Here is a 22,500-nt window from a genome sequence, read left to right as displayed (position 1 = left end):
CAGATGGGGCGCTTGCCCCCTCTCCCCATTTTTCACGACCAAGAAACGGAAAGAAGGGGAAATAGAGAAGAGGGTAATGTCAAAATCTATTTTTTTTTAAATTGTAATAAAAATGTCGAACTTTTTGTATTTTTTTCCCGATGCGCCATACAGGCCCCCTCAAAGTTTTTGGTTTATACGCCACTGTTCCATTCCATGTCTGTGCATGGGTTAACGTAAAGATTGTAAAGATGATATAGGAGATCGAGACTTTACTTTTGAGATATCAAATTTTAGATTGCATTTTCACCCGAAATGTTTCATGACTCTCATTTGATCTCGCAATGAATTTGAACTTCGACAAACATCTAGATTTACTCAAAAGTATAGTCCTTTTCTATATCGCACAAAGATGAACTGTTTGCTAAATAGGCCATTAGGGTATATAGTATGAGCCACTGATTATCATCATCTTCATCACCACAATAATGTAAGTCAAAAAGGTAAAATGAGATATATAACTCATACTTTTAGCGATGCTCCAGATTGTGATACAAATGTCTCTGATCAGAGCAAGTTTCTGAACTACAGACAGACCGAGACGTGTTCGTTCCTGGTTGGCAATTCGGGAAACTTCGGTACTTATCGTCGGGTCGACTCGTTCCCATGGAAACAGAGACGCTTCTATCTGATTCTGCGATAACCCAATATGACCCCGACATATCCAGGGGGTAAACGTGAAAGTCAAGCTCGAAACGATCCCGGGAAACGATTCGGGATATAGGGCATTGAAAAGAAATGACCTTCGTGTAATCACGTGACACTTGTATACTATCTGTGTGTACAGAGAGATGGATACTAAGATGACAGGTGCGCGTACTTTTACCCGATTATTGCACGTGATATATGCAAAGTAACCCATCACCGATGATGACGATTCTGACAGTTTTACGTGGGCATTATGGAAGGATGCAATGGGAAATGACTTATCGATCGACGGGTGAAGAGTTTTGATTGAACAGAATGATTGAAGGAGATGCAAAACCCAATGACAGGTGGGAGGAGAGTTTGTTGACATGCATTAGAAGACGAGAAACTTGGGCGTTTGTAATTGGGTACTATACGTCTTGTGTCAAGTTCAAATCATATTTTGTTTGTGATAAAAGACCCATCCAGTTGATGAAGACAGTTCTTGGACGAGAATGGGAAGGATGGAGGTGAGGATGAGATTAACACCTTCTGCATAGGTCATTAATATGGTGAGCGAGGAAGAAGAAGATGATGATGATTAATATTATTCCGTAGCCAACATTGAGTTTTCATGATTTCGATGGGAGGAGGTAAGTGACGTCGAAGCTTAACGGAATTAAATGATGTTCCGCTGCTATGTATCCCGTTGCACATGAACTGAGTTGGAATTGACATGATGAAATTTCATAGGCTTGTGAACGGACCAATTTAGTTTCGGTCATTCAAAGCGAGCTAGGGAAATGGAGAGCCGAGGAGTGTGTGAGAGTGGGTCCAAAACGGAAAAATAGACCCTTTGTCATTTACCCGTCAATCAACGGCAGAATCCCTCCAACGCGATTGTTTGTGTAACTTAATCTCCAATTTAATTATGCCCAATTTGCTTCCTATTGTTCTAAGTCACTTTGTTGTCGAATGATTCTTGTCAATCACTCTTGCATTTCCCAACGTCAAGTTTCAATGTCACAACAAGGGCCTGCGTAACGTAATATATCAATTTGTCTTACGTAATATGCAGCAAGGTGGCCCTACACTTTGAAAAATAATTATGGTTTCTGTAGCTCTATTTATTGTATCAATTTATCAATTTTAACTTGTGTTTCCTTTCCCATTTAAATCTCAAATGTTTTTCATTCAAATTGTGCCATTATAATCTGTGTACAATTTGAATTGCGCGAAGAACAGCCACGGCCATACACAACGGAGCCGGGCAACGGAGACAGGGGACAACCCCCCCCCCAAAAAAAAAAAATGTTCCACAAAATGCACGTGGAACGAACACTAAATCGTCCCCATTCAACCTTAAATTGTAAGTAACAGTATTATGATTAGCCTTCATGATCGATTCACTCATAATTCGCTTATGTTTGTTTTTAATTGGATGAGGCTACATGTATGGCATCTCAATCATATCCCTCCTACAAAACAAAATCGAAGGATATTTATGACGGTGAAAATAGTGAAATTGACTGGTTGCCAAATAATAACCCCCTCCAAAAGACAGGTTTATTTGCGCGCAATAACACATTTCTGATGAAATACGATTATTTCCAAATCTTATCCCTCTTAACACAACAATTGATATATTATTCGTTTTTCATGTATACAATATTATTTTTCGACAGACTGCGAACTTGTTTCATATAAAAATGAAATACTGCAAAGCGATAGAAATCCGAATCAATCCCTCAAACCTCGTGACTATACGCTTTGATGGATCCGAAAGACTGAAAATAAAGGGGGTCAAAATAACCTTCTTTATGAGCTCAAGTTCAAAGGATTATGGAATCGACGGTTCATTCAATATAGGCCACACGCAATGCAGGGGAGACATAATTGACACTGTTAGTGATGGTGTTGATATCGTCAAGCAAGATCTAAGACTAATGAACGCATACTTTCATGTTTATGATTTTCAGATCTGTTCCTGAGGGTTGTGTTGCCACCTATTCATGAATAACTTGTATTCAAGAAGAGATTTCGCTTTTCCTTTTTGGATATTAATGATGACAACGCTCAACAACGCTCTGCTCAACAACATTGCAACTGTTTCTAAACCAATTAAAGGCTAAATAGACTTCGCACTGTGACAATCGGATAAACATGAAATTTCCATGCTAACAAAACAATTCGTCAATACTCGTGAGGTTGCCTTGGAAACCGAAAGGTATAGGATTTGCTGATTCCAAATGACAAGTCGATGATTTTTGAACAATAATTGATTTGATAATAGAGGGTTGAACATTAATTGTGTGCAGGTGTAGACGTATCTGATGTATTGACCTGTACATTGATCTCAGTTATTTCTCACATCCCAATCGGCACTTCGTTGCTCTACCGTGTTCATTGACCACGATCTCCAAGAGGAGGATGACCAGCGACCATGGAGAAGATCCTCAACTTAAACTTCTCCTTCTTTCTCAACGACTGACCTCTTTAAAACGGCAACGAGAGTACAACCTGAAGGACTTTGCTGTGGAAGATGAAGCCGTGAACGACATGGATGCCGGTATTGATAAAGGGTTTAGTGAGGAGGGGAATGAACAAACGGACGTCGATGAATTTCTATCTAAGCGATTCGATGACGAGACAGACAATGAAACTTATAGTGAGAAAGAGAATGAAGATGAACTGGACGAGAAATACGTCGAAAGCGATGACGACCTCATTGCACCGTGGTCATATGATCTTGAATCGCATGAAGGTGAAAGTGAAAACAACGACGTTGAAGAAGATAACAATGGGTTAAGTCACGTTGCCTTCTCGAAGCATCTATTGATTGACAAACCGGAAGCAGAATGTAGCAAGACTGGGGTCGGATTCAGTCGTCTTGCCGACTACTATCGTTATCCTGAATTCCTACATAATATTGAAAGGACCAAAAATATGGACAAGGACAATGAAAACGACGGTGATTGCACCAAAGGAAGAGACAATGACGACGAAGAAGCGGCAGGGATGAAACGCCATGATCCATCTGATGAGAGCTCGCAACTACCCTCATGGAAATCGGCGTCGAACAGGAAATCGGCGAGGAAGTCGGGTTTGAAGAAAAAAATCAGGCAAACTATGTCTGGTAGGTTGTTGGATATTTCGGATGACGTCGCTGTATCTTCAGACGCGATGGTCAGAATGGATACCCTCTTCCATCAATGTGTTTGCGCGTTTCCATGGAGATGCGAACATTCTACGCTCGCTCGGAAAACGGACGTTTATCTCCACGAGGATAAGATGAAGAAGATCTCGCGTTGTGGACATGGTGGAAGCGAGATAGAAAGTCAGTCATGTGGGCGTGGCGATTATCTGACTGGGTGGGGCCTACCTAAGAATGGAGCGGGTCAGTACAGATATGGAGGAGGTGGAAGAAAAGTTTCATCCGCCAAGGAATCGAACAGAAGGAGGAAGTATGACCCATTCATTCACCGAAATATCAGTGACAGTTCAAAATATACATTTAAGGTAAGCCCAATAACATGTTGCCTGCCTTCTTCTCTCTTGCCTATCTCCTCTCCTCTGTCCCACCAAGGGGTGGCTCTAAAGGACCAAGTGACCCCCTCCCACACTTTTTTAATGTTTTTTTTTTGCCAATGTTTTCTTTGGTTGGATGAACTGCTTTCATGTTGCCGACCTCTAACTTTTTTTCTTTTTTCTTTCTTTTCTTTTTCTGTCTTTCTTTTTTTTGCTTGGTACAAAGACTTGTGTACATCACTGCCCCCATCCCCCACACAGCAGTGGCGTACCGTGGGTCATGGCATTGGGGGGGGGCCAGCAAAATTTTTGAGTCACTAAGTGAGCGCTCGAAGCGCGCCCAGTTGCTGGGTATACTGACCTATTAGAGACAATTTAAGGACAGTGCCATCAAACGGAAATGTCTCTCACTGGTCAAATAATGCGAGCGCGAAGCGCGAGCTTAAAATTTTTTATATTCAGATCTAAAAAAGGACGTTGTAATAATTTTTTTGTAATCATGATACGTAATTTTCTCGCTAAATAATGCGAGCCCGAAGCGCGAGCTGAATTTTTTGTAAATATTGACCCCCAAATAGGAAGATTTTAAGGACTATATTTTAGGAATCCATTTAGATTATACACAGTGGCGTAACTACGGGGGGCATGGGGGGGCACGTGCCCCCCCCCCCAATCGGCTGACCAAAAAAAAAAAAAAAAACGGGGAAAAGGAGAAAAAGAGGAAGAAAGGAAGAGAAACGTAGTGGAAAAGAAGACATTATTGTTCATAATTATGTTATATTACATAAGAAACATTTCTTTTCATAACTTTATGAAACATGATTTGCATAGGGCCTATGACTTCATTGTTCCTGGTGCCCGCATTGTCTGTTTACCGAGATATATAATCCTGTTATACTATAAAACCTCCCGTTTTCAAGTCAATATACACCAAACTGCCAAATGTATTTCCTCGCACTTCGAGTTATTATTGTTTTATGTACGATAGTATGCTTCTTTTTCATGACTACTTAAAAGTGATGGCCCCATTTAAGGTCTTAATATAAATCATTTCCTGTCCGTGCTTACGTTCGCAGTAGTGGCTGTGTGTAATATGTCTGCTCTCCATGAATTCGTAGAATCAGTCCTTAAAATGTCCCTTTTTCTGATCTGAATATCAAAAAAAATTTCAGCTCGCGCTTTGCACTCGCATCATTTGGTTAGTGAACTACGTATGGTCTTCGTGAATTCCTACAAATAAGCCTTAAAATGCCCCCCTTCAGGTCTGAATTTCCCAAATTTTCAGCTCGCGCTTCGCGCTCGCAAGATTTTGATTAGTGAGATGGGTATGTTAATCATGGTTACTAGTGCTTTATGTGCATGTTTAGATGTAATTCTAAAAAAATAAGCAAGCGCTTATGGGCACTCGCATTAGATGACTATGGTGAGATGTGTATACTCTTAATGCATGGATTCCTAAAAATTAATATAGTCCTTAAAATCTTCCTGTTTGGAGAGTCAATATTTAAAAAAATTTCAGCTCGCGCTTCGCGCTCGCATTATTTAGCGAGACAGGTACGTATCATGATTACAAAAGACTGATTATAATGTCCCTATTTAGGTCTGAATATCAAAAATAATGGCACTGTCCTTAAAATGTCTCTGTTATAGGTCAGCATACCTGGCAACTGGGCGCGCTTCGCGCGCTCACGAAGTGACTCAAAATTTTTGCTGGTGCCCCCCCCCCAATGCCGTGACCCACGGTACGCCACTGATTATGCACATCTCACCGTAGTAATCTAATGCGAGTGCCAATAAGCGCTTGCTTATTTTGTTAGAATTGCATCTAAACATGCACATAAAGCACTTGTAATCATGATTAACATTCCCATCTCGATCACTAATCAAATCTTGCTAGGAAATTCAGAACTGAAGAGGGGCATTTAAGGCTTGTTTGTAGGAATCCACGAAGACCATACATAGCTTACTAACCAAATGATGCGAGCGCAAAGCGCGAGCTGAAAATTTTTGATATTCATATTAGAAAAAAGGACATTTTAAGGACTGATTCTAAGAATTCATGGAGACCAGACATATTTCACCAATCCACTACTGCGAACGTGAGCACGGGCATGAAATGTTTTATATTAAGTCCTTAAAATGGGACAATCGCTATAAGTAGTCATGAAAAAGAAGCATTCTATTGTACATAAAACAATAATATTAAACTCGAAGTGCGAGGAAATACATTTGGCAGTTTGGTGTATGTTGACTTGCAAACGGGAGGTTTTTAGTATATAGCATGATTATATTTCTCGGTAAACAGACAATGCGAGCACCAGGATCAATGAAGACATATGCCCTGAGCAAATTATATCTCATAAAGTTATGAAAAATTCTTATGTAATATAACATAACATAATTATAATATAATATAACATTATAATGAACAATAATGTCTTCTTTCCCACTACGTTTCTCTTCCTTTCTCCCTCTTTTTCTCCTTTTCCCCGTTTTTGTCTCACCTGCGAAGCAAAGTGAGACTATAGGCGCCGCTTTTCCGACGGCGGCGGCGGCGGCGACGGCGGCGGCGGCGTCAACATCAAATCTTAACCTGAGGTTAAGTTTTTGAAATGACATCATAACTTAGAAAGTATATGGACCTAGTTAATAAAACTTGGCCATAAGGTTAATCAAGTATTACTGAACATCCTATTAGAGTTTCATGTCACATGACCAAGGTCAAAGGTCATTTAGGGTCAATGAACTTAGACCATGTTGGAGGAATCAACATCGAAATCTTAACCTGAGGTTAAGTTTTTGAAATGTCATCATAACTTAGAAAATATATGGACCTAGTTCATGAAACTTGGACATAAGGTTAATCAAGTATCAATGAACATCCTGCATGAGTTTCACGTCACATGACCAAGGTCAAAGGTCATTTAGGGTCAATGAACTTTGGACGAATTGGGGATATCTGTTGAATTCCCATCATAACTTTGAAAGTTTATGGATCTGATTCATGAAACTTGAACATAATAGTAATCAAGCATCACTGAACATTTTGTGCAAGTTTCAGGTCTCATGATTAAGGTCAAAGGTCATTTAGGGTCAATGAACTTTGGCCGAATTGGGGGTATCTGTTGAATTACCATCATAACTTTGAAAGTTTATGGATCTGATTCATGAAACTTGGACATAATAGTAATCAAGCATCACTGAACATTTTGTGCAAGTTTCAGGTCACATGATCAAGGTCAAAGGTCATTTAGGGTCAATGAACTTTGGCCGAATTGGGGATATCTGTTTGAATTCCCATCATAACTTTGAAAGTTTATGGATCTGATTCATGAAACTTGGACATAATAGTAATCAAGCATCACTGAACATTTGTGCAAGTTTCAGGTCTCATGATTAAGGTCAAAGGTCATTTAGGGTCATTGAACTTTGGCCGAATCGGGGGTATCTGTTGAATTACCATCATAACTTTGAAAGTGTATTGGTCTAGTTCGTTAAACTTGGACATTAGAGTAACCAAGTATCACTGAACATCCTGTGCGTGTTTCAGGTCACATGTCCAAGGTCAAAGGTCAATGAACTTTAGCCGAATTGGGTGTATCTGTTGAATTACCATCATAACTTTGAAAGTTTATGGATCTGATTCATGAAACTTGTACATAAGAGTAATCAAGTATCACTGAACATCCTATTCCAGTTTCAGGTCACATGATCAAGGTCAAAGGTCATGTAAGGTCAATGAACTTTGGCCATGTTGGGGTTTTTTGTTGAATACCCATCATATCTCTGTAAGTTTATTGGTCTAGTTCATAAAAAGAGGACATAAGAGTAACCATGTATCACTGAACATCTTGTGCGAGTTAGAGTAGTATGCAAAGTCAGCACTGCTGCTATATTGAACCGCGTGATGCAGGTGAGACGGCCAGAGGCATTCCACTTGTTTTTTTTTGGTCAGCCGATTGGGGGGGGGGGCACGTGCCCCCCATGCCCCCCTGTAATTACGCCGCTGCCCACCAGTCAATCCAGGGCTCCGTAACACAAAGATTAACGATCAATCGCTAAATGAACTGACCAATAAATATCAATGTTACACGCGCATTTGGTTTAAAATGCTTATCAATGCGCTTCTTTCGTATTTGCAATCCATCGCAAACCTTTGTGTTACGGAGTCCAGGATACGGATTCGTCGACCAGGGGCCCGTCGCAGAAAGAGTTGCGTTTAAACGCAAACCAAAAATCAATCGTAAGTCCCAAATGCGCGGTGTTGATTAGTTATAAATCTGGTTGCGCATGATAGTATTTAGAGTTGATTTTGCAACTCTTTCTGCAACGGGCCCCAGGAAATTGTTCCAATCTTTTTACTTGTAGTAAACTACTAATACTACTCCATTTACTACTACTACTACTACTACTACTACTACTACTGCTACTACTACTACTACTACTACTACTACTACTCCCACCACCATGAATACCGCTACAGGGGGGGGGGGGGGTTCTCGCTACTCCAGAATAGGACAACGGCTAATTTAAATAACTTTGTCTTGTTTCCGTCACTGAACAGCATTACCAAGACTGGCAGGCTTATGTTGACGAGTACCGTCGATATTACAGTGTTGGACAGACAGGAAGGGCAATGAAGTCCCATCAGATTCCCGAAGGTGGTGGTCGTCGTGAAGCCGTCGTGATCGTAAGAACACTCTCCGAGAGCTTGATCCGACCACGGATACAGGAATGTAACATTCCAAATTGGTATGTGCTTCACTTCATTTTGTTGGTTTAATTTAGTGTGCGAATATCAACAATGAAATATCACCCAAAACATACATGTACCCCAGTCCAATATACAAAATGATAAAGAATAAAAATAAGAATAAAATGTTGTAGGAAAAACCTTAAAAAATGTGACGCGTTGGTCTCTCAGTTTTAATATCCCACAACGCGTCCTCAGAATATTATACAATGATTCTATGGCCGTGAGTTGGTGGGGGGAGACGTGGTCGAAAGTTTTTGTATTTGAATGAAGGCTGTCATTGTCGAGTACAGAGGCGTCGAGCCTGGGGGGGGGGCAGGGGGGCGATCGCCCCACCAATGAAAATATTGGGGGGGCAAACATATCATTTTGACCCCCAATAATTCCGGATGTGGCAAAAAAATTGTAATGTTCAGTAAGCGAGAATGAGATACACAACTCGTTCTTTATTTAAAATCGTGCTCAAAATGACTGCTTTTCTGATTGGGATATAAAATTTTTCAGCTCGCGCTTCGCGCTCGCATCATTTCTGTAGAAAAAACCCATACTTCTCATGATTAAATAGGTGAATGCAAATGTCCCGTTTTCACTTTAAAGCCTCAAAAGAACTCCTGCTTCGATTTGCATTCATCTCTTCTTGGATATATATCTTGTTCTTTATCGAAAACGTCCATTAAACTGTCATTTTTTTTTCACATCGAAAAATCAAAATTTTCAGCTCGCGCTCGCATCTATTCTTTTTTTAGATACCAATCTTAATCATTGGTACCAAAAATGATTAGAATATCAAGCTTCCAGGTTAGAATATAAAGAAATTTTTGCTCACTCTCGGCACTCGTACTATCTGTGTAATGAGATATGTATCCTCCTCATGAATTACTACAAACAGTTCTAAACAGGCACGCTTTTCCTGCCAGTATACTAAGAAAAAATCAGCTCGCGCTTCGCACTCGCATTAATTTGTTGGTGAGATACGTGTCTGTGTCTCATGAGTCATATATATATATATATATATATATATATATATATATATATATATGTATATATGTATATATATATATATATATATATATATATATATATGTATGTGCGTGTGGGTGTGTGCGCGCGTGTGTATATGTGGGTGTCTTGTACGATTCAGCGCCTTTGGAACATTAATGATTTTGCCCCCCCCAATCTGAAAAATGGATCGACGCCCCTGGTAGAGTATTATCAAAATTAATAGAGCCATAAAGAATTAATTTACCTGAAGTGTTTAACTGCTACGAAATTCAAGGGTAGTGAAATAACACCAGAATTCTATATTGATATTTGGAAGATTTTTTTCTAATTACTATGGCACCATCTGCATATCTGTTTTAATGGTAAGGCAGTTCAAACTTTTCTTTTAGACAGTCACCAATGGTGGTAGAAGGAAGGGGGGCATGGAGCGTTTGCCTCCCCCTCCCACCCCGAATTTCGAACACGAAGATAAAAATGAAGAGTAATTTGTAAATGTAAGTTCTTGTCCCTTCTCACACCCCCCCCCAAAAAAAAAAATCCTACCATTAGCATAAATTGGGTGGCAGAATAGCATAACCTGTTTTTTTTTTAACTGTTATCAGTCGGCCTATAACTTTCTCTATTTTCGTCATAACAGGGATGATTTTACGGACCTGAGCACCACGCCAATGCGACCACTCCATATTGGCCCAGGATATAGGTCAGCCAAGGTGCCAGACCTAGGTGTCACGTGGTTAGCTGCAGCAACGGCCCACCATCACGAGGTCCCTGCAGACTATCGGCATCCTGCCAGCAGGCACATCAAGTTGTCCAATATCCGTCAACCTGATTCTATGACCACGCATATCAAAAAGCGCCACCAACATGCCCTGCTAGAAAGCAGCTCGTCGACACCCAGGGTGGGAACCATCCTCCCTCACGACGCCGGCATGACTATCCCTATGGAACCTCTCCACATTGTCGAAGACTTTCGAAAGGGTCCTCGGAAGGAACGACTTACTGCCGACATGCAACCGATCGGGTGCCGATTTCTGGCGAGTTGGCGTCCGAACGAGAGCACCCGTGTGAGGAGCGCCAAAACGCGATCGAGGAAGAAGAAGTCATCCGACGGCATACAGACAGATGAGGGCTCATCATCTCATGGCCAGATATACAGTAAACAGAGTTCCTTGCAGCCGTTCAGCAAAGCGCAAAGTCAAACTCGAGCGGGAATTCTAAAGTTGTTCACACCTCCAAAAGGACTTGATGTCTTTCATGTTCCGTCAGGAGCTGATGACACATGCCAAGTGAACGACACTACCAGTATATCTACAAGTGAAATCAAAGTCAAAGGTAAATCATCGCCTGCTTCCACAAAATGGACAAACATGTCGACTTCTGCAGGAGACAAACGTTCTAGGTCAGATTCGCATGACAATTCAGCATCGGGTAAACGCTCGGCCACCAAATCGGGAACACTTGCCAGGAGACCTACCACAAGGCTTAATAACGAACCACAGACTCCTCAGAAGGAGCTCCTGCACGTGAGAGGGGAAAACAAGAAGAACAAGCAGCAAGACGTCAAGTCAAGGGATGACAAAATCACGGAGACGCCATCAAGTTCCAAAGAAGATATTGGAGTATTTGCCAAGACGAGAATCAAACTTGTTGCTCCTTTCGCTCAACCACTAACACAAGACAACGTGTTGATTGGAAGTCCATACATGACGACTAGTCCTCATTTTGGAAGCGAGGAACTATCCGCTACTGTCCAATCAACTAGTTGTCCTGCTCACTAAACTGTCATATAACCGGATAACCCTCGAACGCGACTCAACATTCTCCAAACTGAATACAGGAAATTAAATTTTTACTATCCCTCCAGGTTTTAATTGTACAGCATTACATTCTTTGTCAAGACGTCGATCTGGGTAATAATATTATGTCTGTATAGCGCTTAGAGACGTCGCGACGTTCCAGTGTATTAAGCGCTATATAAATGCGGAATATTATTATTATCATTATCTGCAATTTGACATTAGGAAGTTTTATTTTCCACCACGACAAATTCACGAACATAGTAGATATATTGAAAATATCCGTCAAATGACAATGAGCAGCTTGGAGGTCTTTGACTAAAATTTGTGAAACGGAACTGCAGTTTCGACCTAAATTTCTGAACTGTCGAAAACTCTTTGGTCCAGGCCGAAACTACTGTTTTGAGTCACCGTATTTTTGACAAAATCTTCATGGTTATTCCGGGGGGGGGGGCACTTACATTGACGAGTGGATACCATGCGCGACCAAAAAAAAAACACGTAAAAAGGATGTCCTTTTCACAATAGGGCACGTTACTTACGTAACGTGATAAGGGTGTCAAAACACAAAAATAATGAAAAAATTGTATCTATTTCGCTAGGAAAATTACGTGTTTATGGTCGAATTTGCGGGGATGATAAAACAAAATTATGTTTTATAAAGGATGTCCTTTTTGCCCCAACACTTCGTGTTTAGAGTCCGATTTGCGCGAGGTGTAGAAGGTGGGGTTGCACTAAACCAAAGTAAGGTAAAGCCGACGACCGAAGGACCCGTAACAACAAAACATTCCTGTACTTGTTTAGGGGTTCATTTCAGGGAACATTTGCCAACAGTATCGTTTTGTTTCCAATACTTGTTAAGGGTAGGGTTTCACCCCGGGGGGGGCACTCGACCAAAAATGTGGTGGGGGTGTGCCGCGGGCGAGACAAAAAACGGGGGCCTTGGAGCGGGCTTATTGTAAAAAGGAGGGTCCTCGGAACGGGCTTCGGAACGACAAATGTTTGTGAAAACGGGGGTCCTTGGAACGGATCGCCAGCGTGTGAGTGCGTATGCATCCCTATGGAACGGTCATGCGTGCATGATGCAGCAAGCGCGGCCTCCGCCGGGGGAGCTCTGCGGCCGCTTTTCACCAAAATTCGACTCATTCAATGCGATCGGAGCGGCGTAACGAAAAATATGCGAAGCTTTGGAGCGGATTTCCCTCTTCTTTTTTCTCGATAAGAAGAAAATGCTATGCCTTGGAGCGGCTTTCTTTGTTCTTTTTCTCAACAAGGCAAAAATGCTATGCCTTGGAACGGAAATTTGAGTGTGAAAATGGGGGTCCCCTCCGCGGCACATACCCACTATGCATTATATACTGAGTGCCCCCCCCCGGGGGTTTCACACGCTAATACTTGTTAAGGGGTGCATTTTTCAGAATATGGAAATTACGTGTTTTAGGGTTCTTTTCGAGACCCCATGGTCGTGCATGGTATCCACTCGTGAATGGAAGTGGCCTCCTCCCCCCCCCCCTGGGGTTATTCATTGTCATGAGGGCATTTGACAATACAATTGCTATATTCTTAATACCTCGTTCGTCGATCGTGGAAGCGAAAACTCCCTATTCTCCACGCATGTGATATTAGGGGAGAGTTACGCGAAAGAGCTTGTCAGCCGTTTTATCCGACAAGTCCTTTTTTGCTGCAACTTATTTCATCATAAAGGAGACACATCATTTACACATTTATGAAAAAATGAAACAATTATGATTTCATGTATTAACATAAGAAAAAGGAAAGAAGGAATGTGACATCATCAACCCACCAATGAATATTTATGAAGACATGCCTGGAACTGTTTCACCGGAAAAATGCAAATCTTTCAAATTCGTATCCGATTTTGATCAAATTTTCATGGTTTTGCTATGTTAATTTTACTTTATATATTCCGATACAAATATCTTCATTCCGGAGTATATAACTTGCGTGCTTCCTCCCCTTCACATCCGCATTGTATCATGATTAGAAACCAAATTCCATGCTGATAATTCCTAGGAATGTACCACATGACTATTCTACGTTCTTATATATAGTGAGAAATGTATTTGTCTAAATTTGTATATCTCTATTACATGATTTGTGAAGAGAAACCGCTGAAGATATACTGGTTATTTTCGCTTGCTTGTTTTTTTTTATAGAGCAAATGCTTGTATTTGTTTATTATTATTAGAAATATAATACATACAGAAATATCAATTTGTTTTCTTTGAAATGCTGTTTATACCTCAATCACATTTCGCTTACGGCGAGTCGAAAACAGACGTTATATTTTTTCATATTTAATGGCCGTTTTCGACTCGCCTTACGGCCGCCATAGGGGAAATGTGACTGGGGTCAATGAACATGATATTAAGACCGTGTACGATGCGGCCCCGAATGGTTGTGCGGTGGAGATTGGGTGTGTCATTCTTCACTGTTATTTTGTGCATTTAACTCCTCATTCCTAGAGACGATGTCATTTAACTGCCCACAAAGCTGTTTGTTCATCACTTTCAATAAACCTCTAGAAATAGAAATGATTAAAAAAAAATCAAAAGCAAATATTGCTTATTAGTAAGGATATTTTCGAGTTCGCAAGATTTATGAAATCCTAATTTGGCAATGCTTTCCAGTTCTCTAGATGATGAATATAATTAGTATTCCAAATAATAGAAATTCACCTTTGTTAAATGTAAAGTTCATCCCAGAAAAATGTTGATTTGAATATTTAGAGAAAAATGAAAATTTCATCAAAATCGGATGTAAAAAAAGAAAGAAATAGGGCATTTTAAAGTTTCGCTTATTTTTCACAAAACAGTGATATACACGACTCAGTGACATGCAAATGAGTCAGTCGATGATGTCCATCACTCACTATTTCTTTTGTTTTCTATTGTTTGACTTATACAATTATTTCAATTTTTAAAGATTTGACAATAAGGACCAACTTGACTGAACCATATAGTATTAAACAATGCTAATTCCATATGTTCAGGGAAGAATTAATCTTTGTTTCACTTGACAATGAGAACATTATAATATTTCATATTCATATAATAAAATACAAAAGAAATAGTAAGTGGATGATGTCATCAGTTTCCTCATTTGCTTATCGATCAGGATGTGCATAAAACTGTTTTGTGAAATTAAAAGTGAAATTTTAAAATGTCATAACTTTCTTATTTTACATCCGATTTTGATGAAGTTTTAAGTGTTATGCTTGTTCAGAGGCGTCGATCCTGGGGGGGGGGGCAGGGGGCGATCGCCCCGCCAATTAAAATATTGGGGGCAAACATATCGTTTTGCCCCCCCCCAATAATTCAGGATGTGCAAAAAATAAATAAGATTGTAACGTTCAGCAAGCGATACTGAGACGCACAACTCGTTCTTTATTTCAAATTGTGCTCAAAATGTCCACTTTCCAGATTGGAGTATCAAAATTTTTCAGCTCGCGCTTCGCGCTCGCATCATTTCTGTAGCAAAAAATCTCATACTTTTCATGATTAAATAGGTGAATGGAATGTCCCATTTTCAGTTCTAAACCTCAAAAGAACTCCGGCTTCGATTTGCAATAATCTTTTGTTTTTTATATATCTTGTTCTTTATCAAAAACATCCATTAATTTGTCATTTTTTCAGCTTGCGCTTCGCGCTCGCATCTATTTTATATCATTCTTAACCATTGGTACCAAAAATGCTTAGAATATCAAGCTTTTAGGTCAGAATAAAAAAAAATAACATTATCTGTGCCTCCTCATGAATTACTACAAACAGTCCTAAACAGGTAGGCCTACCCTTTTCATGTTTTTAGATCAGAATACTAAAAAAAATCAGCTTGCGCTTCGCGCTCGCATTAATTTGTTAGTGAGATACGTGTCTGTATCTCGTGAGTCATATATATATATATATATATATATATATATATATATATGACTCACGAGATACAGACACGTATCTCACTAACAAATTAATGCGAGCGCGAAGCTAATTTGTTAGTGAGATACGTGTCTGTATCTCGTGAGTCATATATATATATATATATATATATATATATATATATATATATATATATATATATATATATATGACTCATGATTAATTTGTTAGTGGGATACGTGTCTGTATCCCGTGAGTCATATATATATATATATGACTCATGAGATACAGACACGTATCTCACTAACAAATTAATGCGAGCGCGAAGCGCGAGCTGAATTTTTTTTAGTATACTGATATAAAAACAGGAAAGGGTAGGCCTACCTGTTTAGGACTGTTTGTAGTAACTCATGAGGAGGCACAGATAAAGTAATTTTTTATATTCTGACCTAACAGCTTGATATTCTAAGCATTTTTGGTACCAATGGTTAAAATTGGTATATAAAAGAACAATAGATGCGAGTGCGAAGCGCAAGCTGAAAAAATGACAAATTAATGGATGTTTTTGATAAAGAACAAGATATATATCCAACAAAAGATTATTGCAAATCGAAGCGGAAGTTCTTTTGTGTGTGTGTGTGTGTGTGTGTGTGTGAGGTTGTTTTGTACGATCGAGCGCCTTTGGAACGTTGATTCATGATTTTGCCCCCCCCCATCTGAAAAATGGATCTACGCCCCTGTGCTTGTTGGATTATTCTTTTTATTCAAATCAACTTTTTGATGGGGTTGACTTGTCCTTTAAACAAAAAATTATGGGTAAAGCTTTGAAAAGATGGCAGTAAATATGACATGAAATATTGCAAGAGAGCGAAGCAAGCCAACAAAACAAAAAACAACATTCAACTTTGACAAATAACTCCTCATGTCTTAGCTTTGGCATATAAAATCAAATTAATTCGATATGAAATGACGGAGATGACGTTAAAATTGCAAAGATTTATAATGCTAGTCCCCACCAGTATGTACGAGGAGAGTGTCTGCACGTTGATGATACATTAAGTCCGACGGGTATTATAATATAAGTGTAACCCCGTCCCATTAACCCTAAAAGGACTGGGGGCATGATGCCCCCTCCCCCTCCTCGGCGCTTCGCGCGATATTTCTGAAAGTAAAAAGATAGCGCCGCAAAATGTTTGACTTTTTTTCGAAGTCTCGCGCAACTTTTTAGACCAAATTTGCGATACACGGGTACAGCATCGTGATGCCACGTGACTTTTTACGAGACACTGTCAAGCCCAAAATGGCTCATTTTTATACTTTGTGTATTTAAGTCTAAGGGAGCTGAAATTCACAAAAGGGTTATTTTTCCGTTCTAATTGGTCTAATTCATTGATTTAGGGTTTAATTTAGTTGTTAAATGGTCTGTAATAATTTGAATTGAAAAAATAATGAAAAACAAAGAAATGCATAAGAAATTCTAAAAACAAAGAAATACATAAGGGAAATACATGGAAAGATGACATCTGAGAAAAAGAGGAAATGTGAAGTGATATTGGATGTTCAATTTGCAAATAATGTAATTTCACAAATGAATTTGCATATTTTTATTCATAGTAAATAATTATTTTCAGATTCTTTTTTGTACTGGCTTGTGGTAAAAAAAAAATGTGCTTTCCAAATTTCGGCGCGATCGCGTGAACGGCGGCCGAGATCAGAAGTTCTCAATACATCTCAATTGGTGGGGCGCACATTCATGTTTTCAATTTCTAAGTGCCTGCATGTGGTAGACAGTGTTTCTCATTAGGAGTTCTAGGTGATTTGGGGGACGCAAGCCCCAAAACAATTTGATAATAATGATGATGATGATAATGATCATTCTAATAACAATGATTATAATAATGATAATAATAATAGTAAAATAATTTATTCAAATGATGTATATCTTCCCAACATAAAATATCAAAAATGGTAGGGGGACATTTGATATTGTCCCCCCCCCCCCCTACTATTTTGGGTATACAGGGGGACGCGCCTCCCCTGGGATTTCCGCCCATGGTCGTGAACTCATACATGGCTCTGCTCTGGGTGATAAGGGAAAAAAAGAAAGTCATTATTACAAGTTGCCGAGGAAAAATATAGAGAAAGGAGAGAATGAGGGGTAGAGAGGGAGGTAGAGAAAGTGGAGGGAGGGGGGGGGGTGGAGTATATTAAAAAAAATGAGGTATGCCTAATCCCCTATTGTATTTTGTGTATCGTATATATTTATATGTCCGCATGTGTGTATCGTACCGGGTATCGTAAATGTTTGTGTCCACAGGCGTATCCCACCACAAGCCTGTGCTTTCAGGGAGGGACCTACGCCTTCCTTTGTACACAGAAGTTGTATATATCTGTATTCTTTATGGAAATTTATTTCATATGAATTCTTGTTAACAAAAATGAAGAAATTTTGTAAAATGGGGGAAAATAAATTTTCATTTGAAATGAAATAATAAATCAACCAAACTTGTTGAATTTGTTGATTGGCATCTTTTACCATGCTTTTACGAAGGGTATACTCTGCTGGTAGTTGCTCTAGCGCCATCTTTTGTCAAAATACATTTAGACTTGGGGTGTGGGAAAGTTGTAGGATGGACGAAGACAGAAAAGATAACAGAAAACTAACCGTACGCTGATTTTTTTTGGCTGGTGAGGGGGGGGGGGCATTTTAACTAAAAAAAAATACAGTTAACGACTCGTTTACCGTAAGTTTTAAAAAATTTGTTGAGTGATGGAAAAAAAAACGAGATTGTCAGTCATTTTGGGCGCTTTTGCATTTTCTGATTGGTGAAATTGAAGGATTTCATGCATGCCTTTTTCAGAAAAATAAAAAGCTATTAAAATATTGAGGAAGACCCCGGTTGCGCATGGCCATGGGGAGAACAAAATTGGGAAAGGCAAGATTAAAAATTATGAGAAAGAACAGAAAGACGTAAACTTACAGGTTTGTCTTTCTTTTTTTTTATATTTCTTCAATTTGTTTATCCTGCTTTTCTGTCTACTTATTTTTTTTCACTTTCATAATTTTACTTTGATATCTTTAATCAGAGGAGAGATCGAAAAAAAGGAGATAGATGTAGATTTAAAGTAAAGGAGAAAGAGGAAAGAAATGAAAGACGAAAACTTATAGATTTGTCCATTCAAATGTATTTTTGTTTTATTTCTAGAATTGGTTTATCCTGCTTTCCTATTTATTTTTCTAATTATTGACTCTGTACTTTCATAATTTTACTTTGATATCCTTTAATCAGATGGGAGATGGAAAATATAGAAAAGATGGATGTAGAAGTCACAGGAAAGACAGATAGAAATTTCAGAAAGAGCATGGGACGACTTAAACCGAAGGAAGCAAAGTATACAATGCAATGAGAGTTGCAGATTGATTAAGAAAACATCCAGGAGTAAAAAAATTCACTCTTTTCTCTTAACCTCATTCTTGTTATACATAAATTCTCACATTTCACTTATATTCATTGCTAAATCCAGTCAATTCCATGATAGAACTTCCATTCAACTCTCGTATACTTCCAATTTCCGCAATCCACATTCCTCTCACTTTTCCACTCGTCAACCCCCCCCCTTCCCAACACTAGCTCTCGTATAGGGCATCAGAACACGAAATCACATATACACTCATTTCATATTTCACAAGGATAAATAAAGAGACTACAGATGAGCAATTACAAAAACAAGTACATCTGTACTATTATTATTAAAACATATTCAGTACTTTCTGGCTTCCCACTTGGAAACAATGACAGATTGAAGGTAAATAATTAAGGTTCATCCTTAACCATTAAGTAACATAAAAAGCATGTATAAATAAAAATGGCAAGTTCCTTTAAGATTAAAAGAATCCATTATGATTGTAGAACTTTCATTTACATAATAGGTATCTAATATTACTACCATAACTGCAGGGGCATAACAAGTTCTACCTCAAATTCTACCTCAAGTCAATCTACTAAAAATGTTTGTGCACTAAAGATATTAACTACATCCATCTTAAAATGTTTGTACATTTTAAAAATTATCAGTCAATGTCTTAATCTGATCAATATAATCACAATCGATACATAATTCGCCATTTAACATGGTAATTTGTTAATATTGATCTAAAAATATACATAATACATAAGTTCAAATAAATGAATTGAAATTCCATTTTAAATACATAAACCTACTTAAAAAATAATTCTCACAATAGCATGAGAACTGTTAATGTCTGCATTACCTTGCAGCCATTAATATTGACTCAATACCAAGTATTTTAGATTCAAACAAAGAAATGGCATGGCCCATGTCAATGAAAGCTCACTCCTTAAATATACATTCAATAGGTAAAAAAGCCATTTCCATAAAAAAAAACGGCTTGCCTTCACAACAAAATCACATTTCAATTAAAGTCTATAAGTATACAGTCCAGCTAAAATAAATGTCAATGTCAGCATGTAGCACTGCACTGGACTCTGCTGGAGTCGATTTTTTACGTTGAGCATAACTTAAGAATGACATCATTGACATGATTAATTATTCACACTTTCGTACAATGAAAAATAAGGCACAATAGCTGTGAACACAATCCACTTCAAAAGTTCAGAGCGTCAGTTACAGCTTCTTGACACAAGTTTACATAAGAAAAAAAAATCCGCTGGCAAGATCCAGGATTAACAAAAAAGAGAAAATTCCAATCACTCTCCGACCTTCCAAAGATGCGTTGAATCAACTTGAAACAAATCCGGTCCATACTAAGTTACATTACAATCCCATCGTGACCGAAGTGGCGAAAGCGTAACTAGTTGAAGCCGCTGGTGCTGGCATTACTGATGCTGGAGGTTCGTCTTCGACCGGTTGATGTGCGTGGCGTACGATATTGCGACGTCTGTCCGATGGTACCTGGTCCGACATCCTCCTTGGCCTTATTGACCGGGCAGTATTTGATGGTGTGGGCGCGGTCCCCATTCGTCCCACAGAGCGGACAGGTGTACGCCCTTAGTATTGGGCAGGTAGTGATGCCATCCTCGGACTTCAACTTGTGGCTGGCGTAGACCAACTCACTTTCACCATTGTTTTTACAAAACACGCACCATGACGGTGGCCGGGCTGCCGTACCCAGTGATCTGCCATTGGGGCGTCGGCCCGCTCCTCTCATCACTTTCGAAAGTTCGGTAATATCGACGTTCAGAGGTAGGAACCCAGCTGTGCTTGCATTTGACACTACGTTGTTGTTCAGATCGCCCATTGCCGGGTTAGTGACAGGAACATCGACTCCATTAGAGTTGAAATCATCGGTGTGCAAATGACTAGAGTTTTTGAAATCTCCATTTAGTTTGCAGTTGGACAATAGCCCACTCAGGCCAAAGTAGTCTTGGAATGGATCGAACATTGTAACAGAGTACGGATTATTATTGGTTCGAGTGTCCTCGTTCGCTAGTTCAAGATGAAATGACAACATACATCAGATTAAAGACTTAAAGTACCGATATTTATCCCAACGTCAAACTCCATGTGACTATTATATTAAGACTTTAAGAGCGCGTGCCAATAGGAATACGGAAACGCAGAGTGTAGCGGATGTCGGGATTTTGATTGGTCAATTGTATTGACCAATCATCTGTAAGGGGTTTTGCTTTCCTTGATTCCATGAAAAGAAAGAAGGCGTGTCCTAATTGCCTGCTTTGTGTGTGCGTGTGTATGTGCATGGATAAGCTCCTTGCATAGACGGACCTACAACAAATGGTGTGTCATGGTGTGTGTGTTTACGTTCTTTTCAGGGAATTGTAACGCGATACACAAATACAAACTGTGAAGGGGAAGGGGTGGGTTGTCAATTACTGCCAATGCGCTTTACAGACATAATTATTAGATCAACAACAAGAAGAAAACCCCAAACATTTGAAAAGTTGAAATAGCTTTATAGCTTAATTCTACACTTAAACAACAATATTAATTAATTAGACCTTATATCATCTAGTGTATCCATCGACTATCGACTTCTTACGCAATCGTATCTCCACTACTTACTTTAACTATCGTAGTGTAGCAACCGAAAATACTTCTTATCAAATCCCGCTTATAAAATGGAAATCGGTATCCTTACATTTTGACGAATAAGCCTACAACGCGATGGGAAATAATTCTGCATATGAGTTTCCTTTCAGCGCAAAACAAAACGAAAACAAATGTGTCTACGACATTATTATATACAAATTACACAAAAAAATTATGTACATTGAGATTGTTTAATCAAGAACTCTAATGTATTTGATCCTTTTACCTAAATGATCTTCTTGAAAGTGAGCTGTAAACCAGTGGCGTATCTAGGATGGGGCAAGGGGCACGTGCCCCGGGTACCACTTTTAGGGGGCGCAAAAAGGGAAAAGGGCCAAATGAAGAAAAGTAAAACAGAAAAAATGAACAGAAATGGTCAACTTTTTGTTTATACAGAAAAGCCAAATTTAAAGGACAGGTCCTCCCCAACAAAAAGTTTATTTGAATAGAAATAGAAAAATCAACAAATATAACACTGAAAATTTCATCAAAAACGGATATAAAATAAGAAAGTTATATTCTAAAGTTTCACTTAATTTCACAAAAAAGAGTTATATGCTCGTCCTGGTCGGTATGCAAATGAGGAGACTGATTACATCATCCACTTTTGTATTTTACTATGTGAAATAAGTTTCTCCTCATTGTCAAGTGAAACAACAATAATTCCTCACTGAACATACAGAATGAGCATTTATAAATACTATATGGTTCATTCAAGTTGGTCCATATTGTCAAATTTATCATTCGAACCCCCCCAAAAAAAAAAAATGAG

The 22,500-nt window shown here is 38.9% G+C and overlaps 2 protein-coding genes across 3 annotated transcripts; one reads left to right on the top strand and one right to left on the bottom strand.

Moving 5' to 3' along the window:
- Positions 1-750: 750 nt before the first annotated feature.
- On the top strand, positions 751-12,236 carry LOC121408829. Of its 2 annotated transcripts, none has more exons than XM_041600484.1 (4): positions 751-1,196; positions 2,646-4,185; positions 8,759-8,946; positions 10,587-12,236. In XM_041600484.1, exons 2-4 carry the CDS (start codon positions 3,097-3,099, stop codon positions 11,725-11,727), a joined length of 2,418 nt encoding a protein of 805 aa, XP_041456418.1. In that variant the 5' UTR covers positions 751-1,196; positions 2,646-3,096; the 3' UTR covers positions 11,728-12,236. The 2 variants fall into 2 exon arrangements, with proteins under 2 accessions (XP_041456418.1, XP_041456417.1); XM_041600483.1 differs by having other exon boundaries at positions 751-1,319.
- A 7,121-nt stretch (positions 12,237-19,357) lies between these two features.
- LOC121408828 (protein nanos-like) lies at positions 19,358-21,154 on the bottom strand. Its single transcript, XM_041600482.1, has one exon. It carries the CDS (start codon positions 21,130-21,132, stop codon positions 20,473-20,475), a length of 660 nt encoding a protein of 219 aa, XP_041456416.1. The 5' UTR covers positions 21,133-21,154; the 3' UTR covers positions 19,358-20,472.
- Between the last annotated feature and the right edge of the window lie 1,346 nt (positions 21,155-22,500).

The sequence above is a fragment of the Lytechinus variegatus genome, chromosome 2 (assembly GCF_018143015.1).
Source record: "Lytechinus variegatus isolate NC3 chromosome 2, Lvar_3.0, whole genome shotgun sequence".
In the NCBI taxonomy this organism is placed as follows: Eukaryota; Metazoa; Echinodermata; class Echinoidea; order Temnopleuroida; family Toxopneustidae; genus Lytechinus; species Lytechinus variegatus.
The sequence above is the reverse complement of the archived record's forward strand: the minus strand, read 5'-3'. Positions and strand labels throughout refer to the sequence as shown.

Excerpts from the sequence above, each read along its gene's own strand:
- LOC121408828 (XM_041600482.1), bottom strand. The coding sequence starts at position 21,132 with ATGTTGTCATTTCATCTTGAACTAGCGAACGAGGACACTCGAACCAAT.
- LOC121408829 (XM_041600484.1), top strand. The coding sequence starts at position 3,097 with ATGACCAGCGACCATGGAGAAGATCCTCAACTTAAACTTCTCCTTCTT. Across the intron at positions 4,186-8,758 it reads GTTCAAAATATACATTTAAG|CATTACCAAGACTGGCAGGC; the intron begins GTAAGCCCAATA and ends GTCACTGAACAG. Across the intron at positions 8,947-10,586 it reads GAATGTAACATTCCAAATTG|GGATGATTTTACGGACCTGA; the intron begins GTATGTGCTTCA and ends TCGTCATAACAG.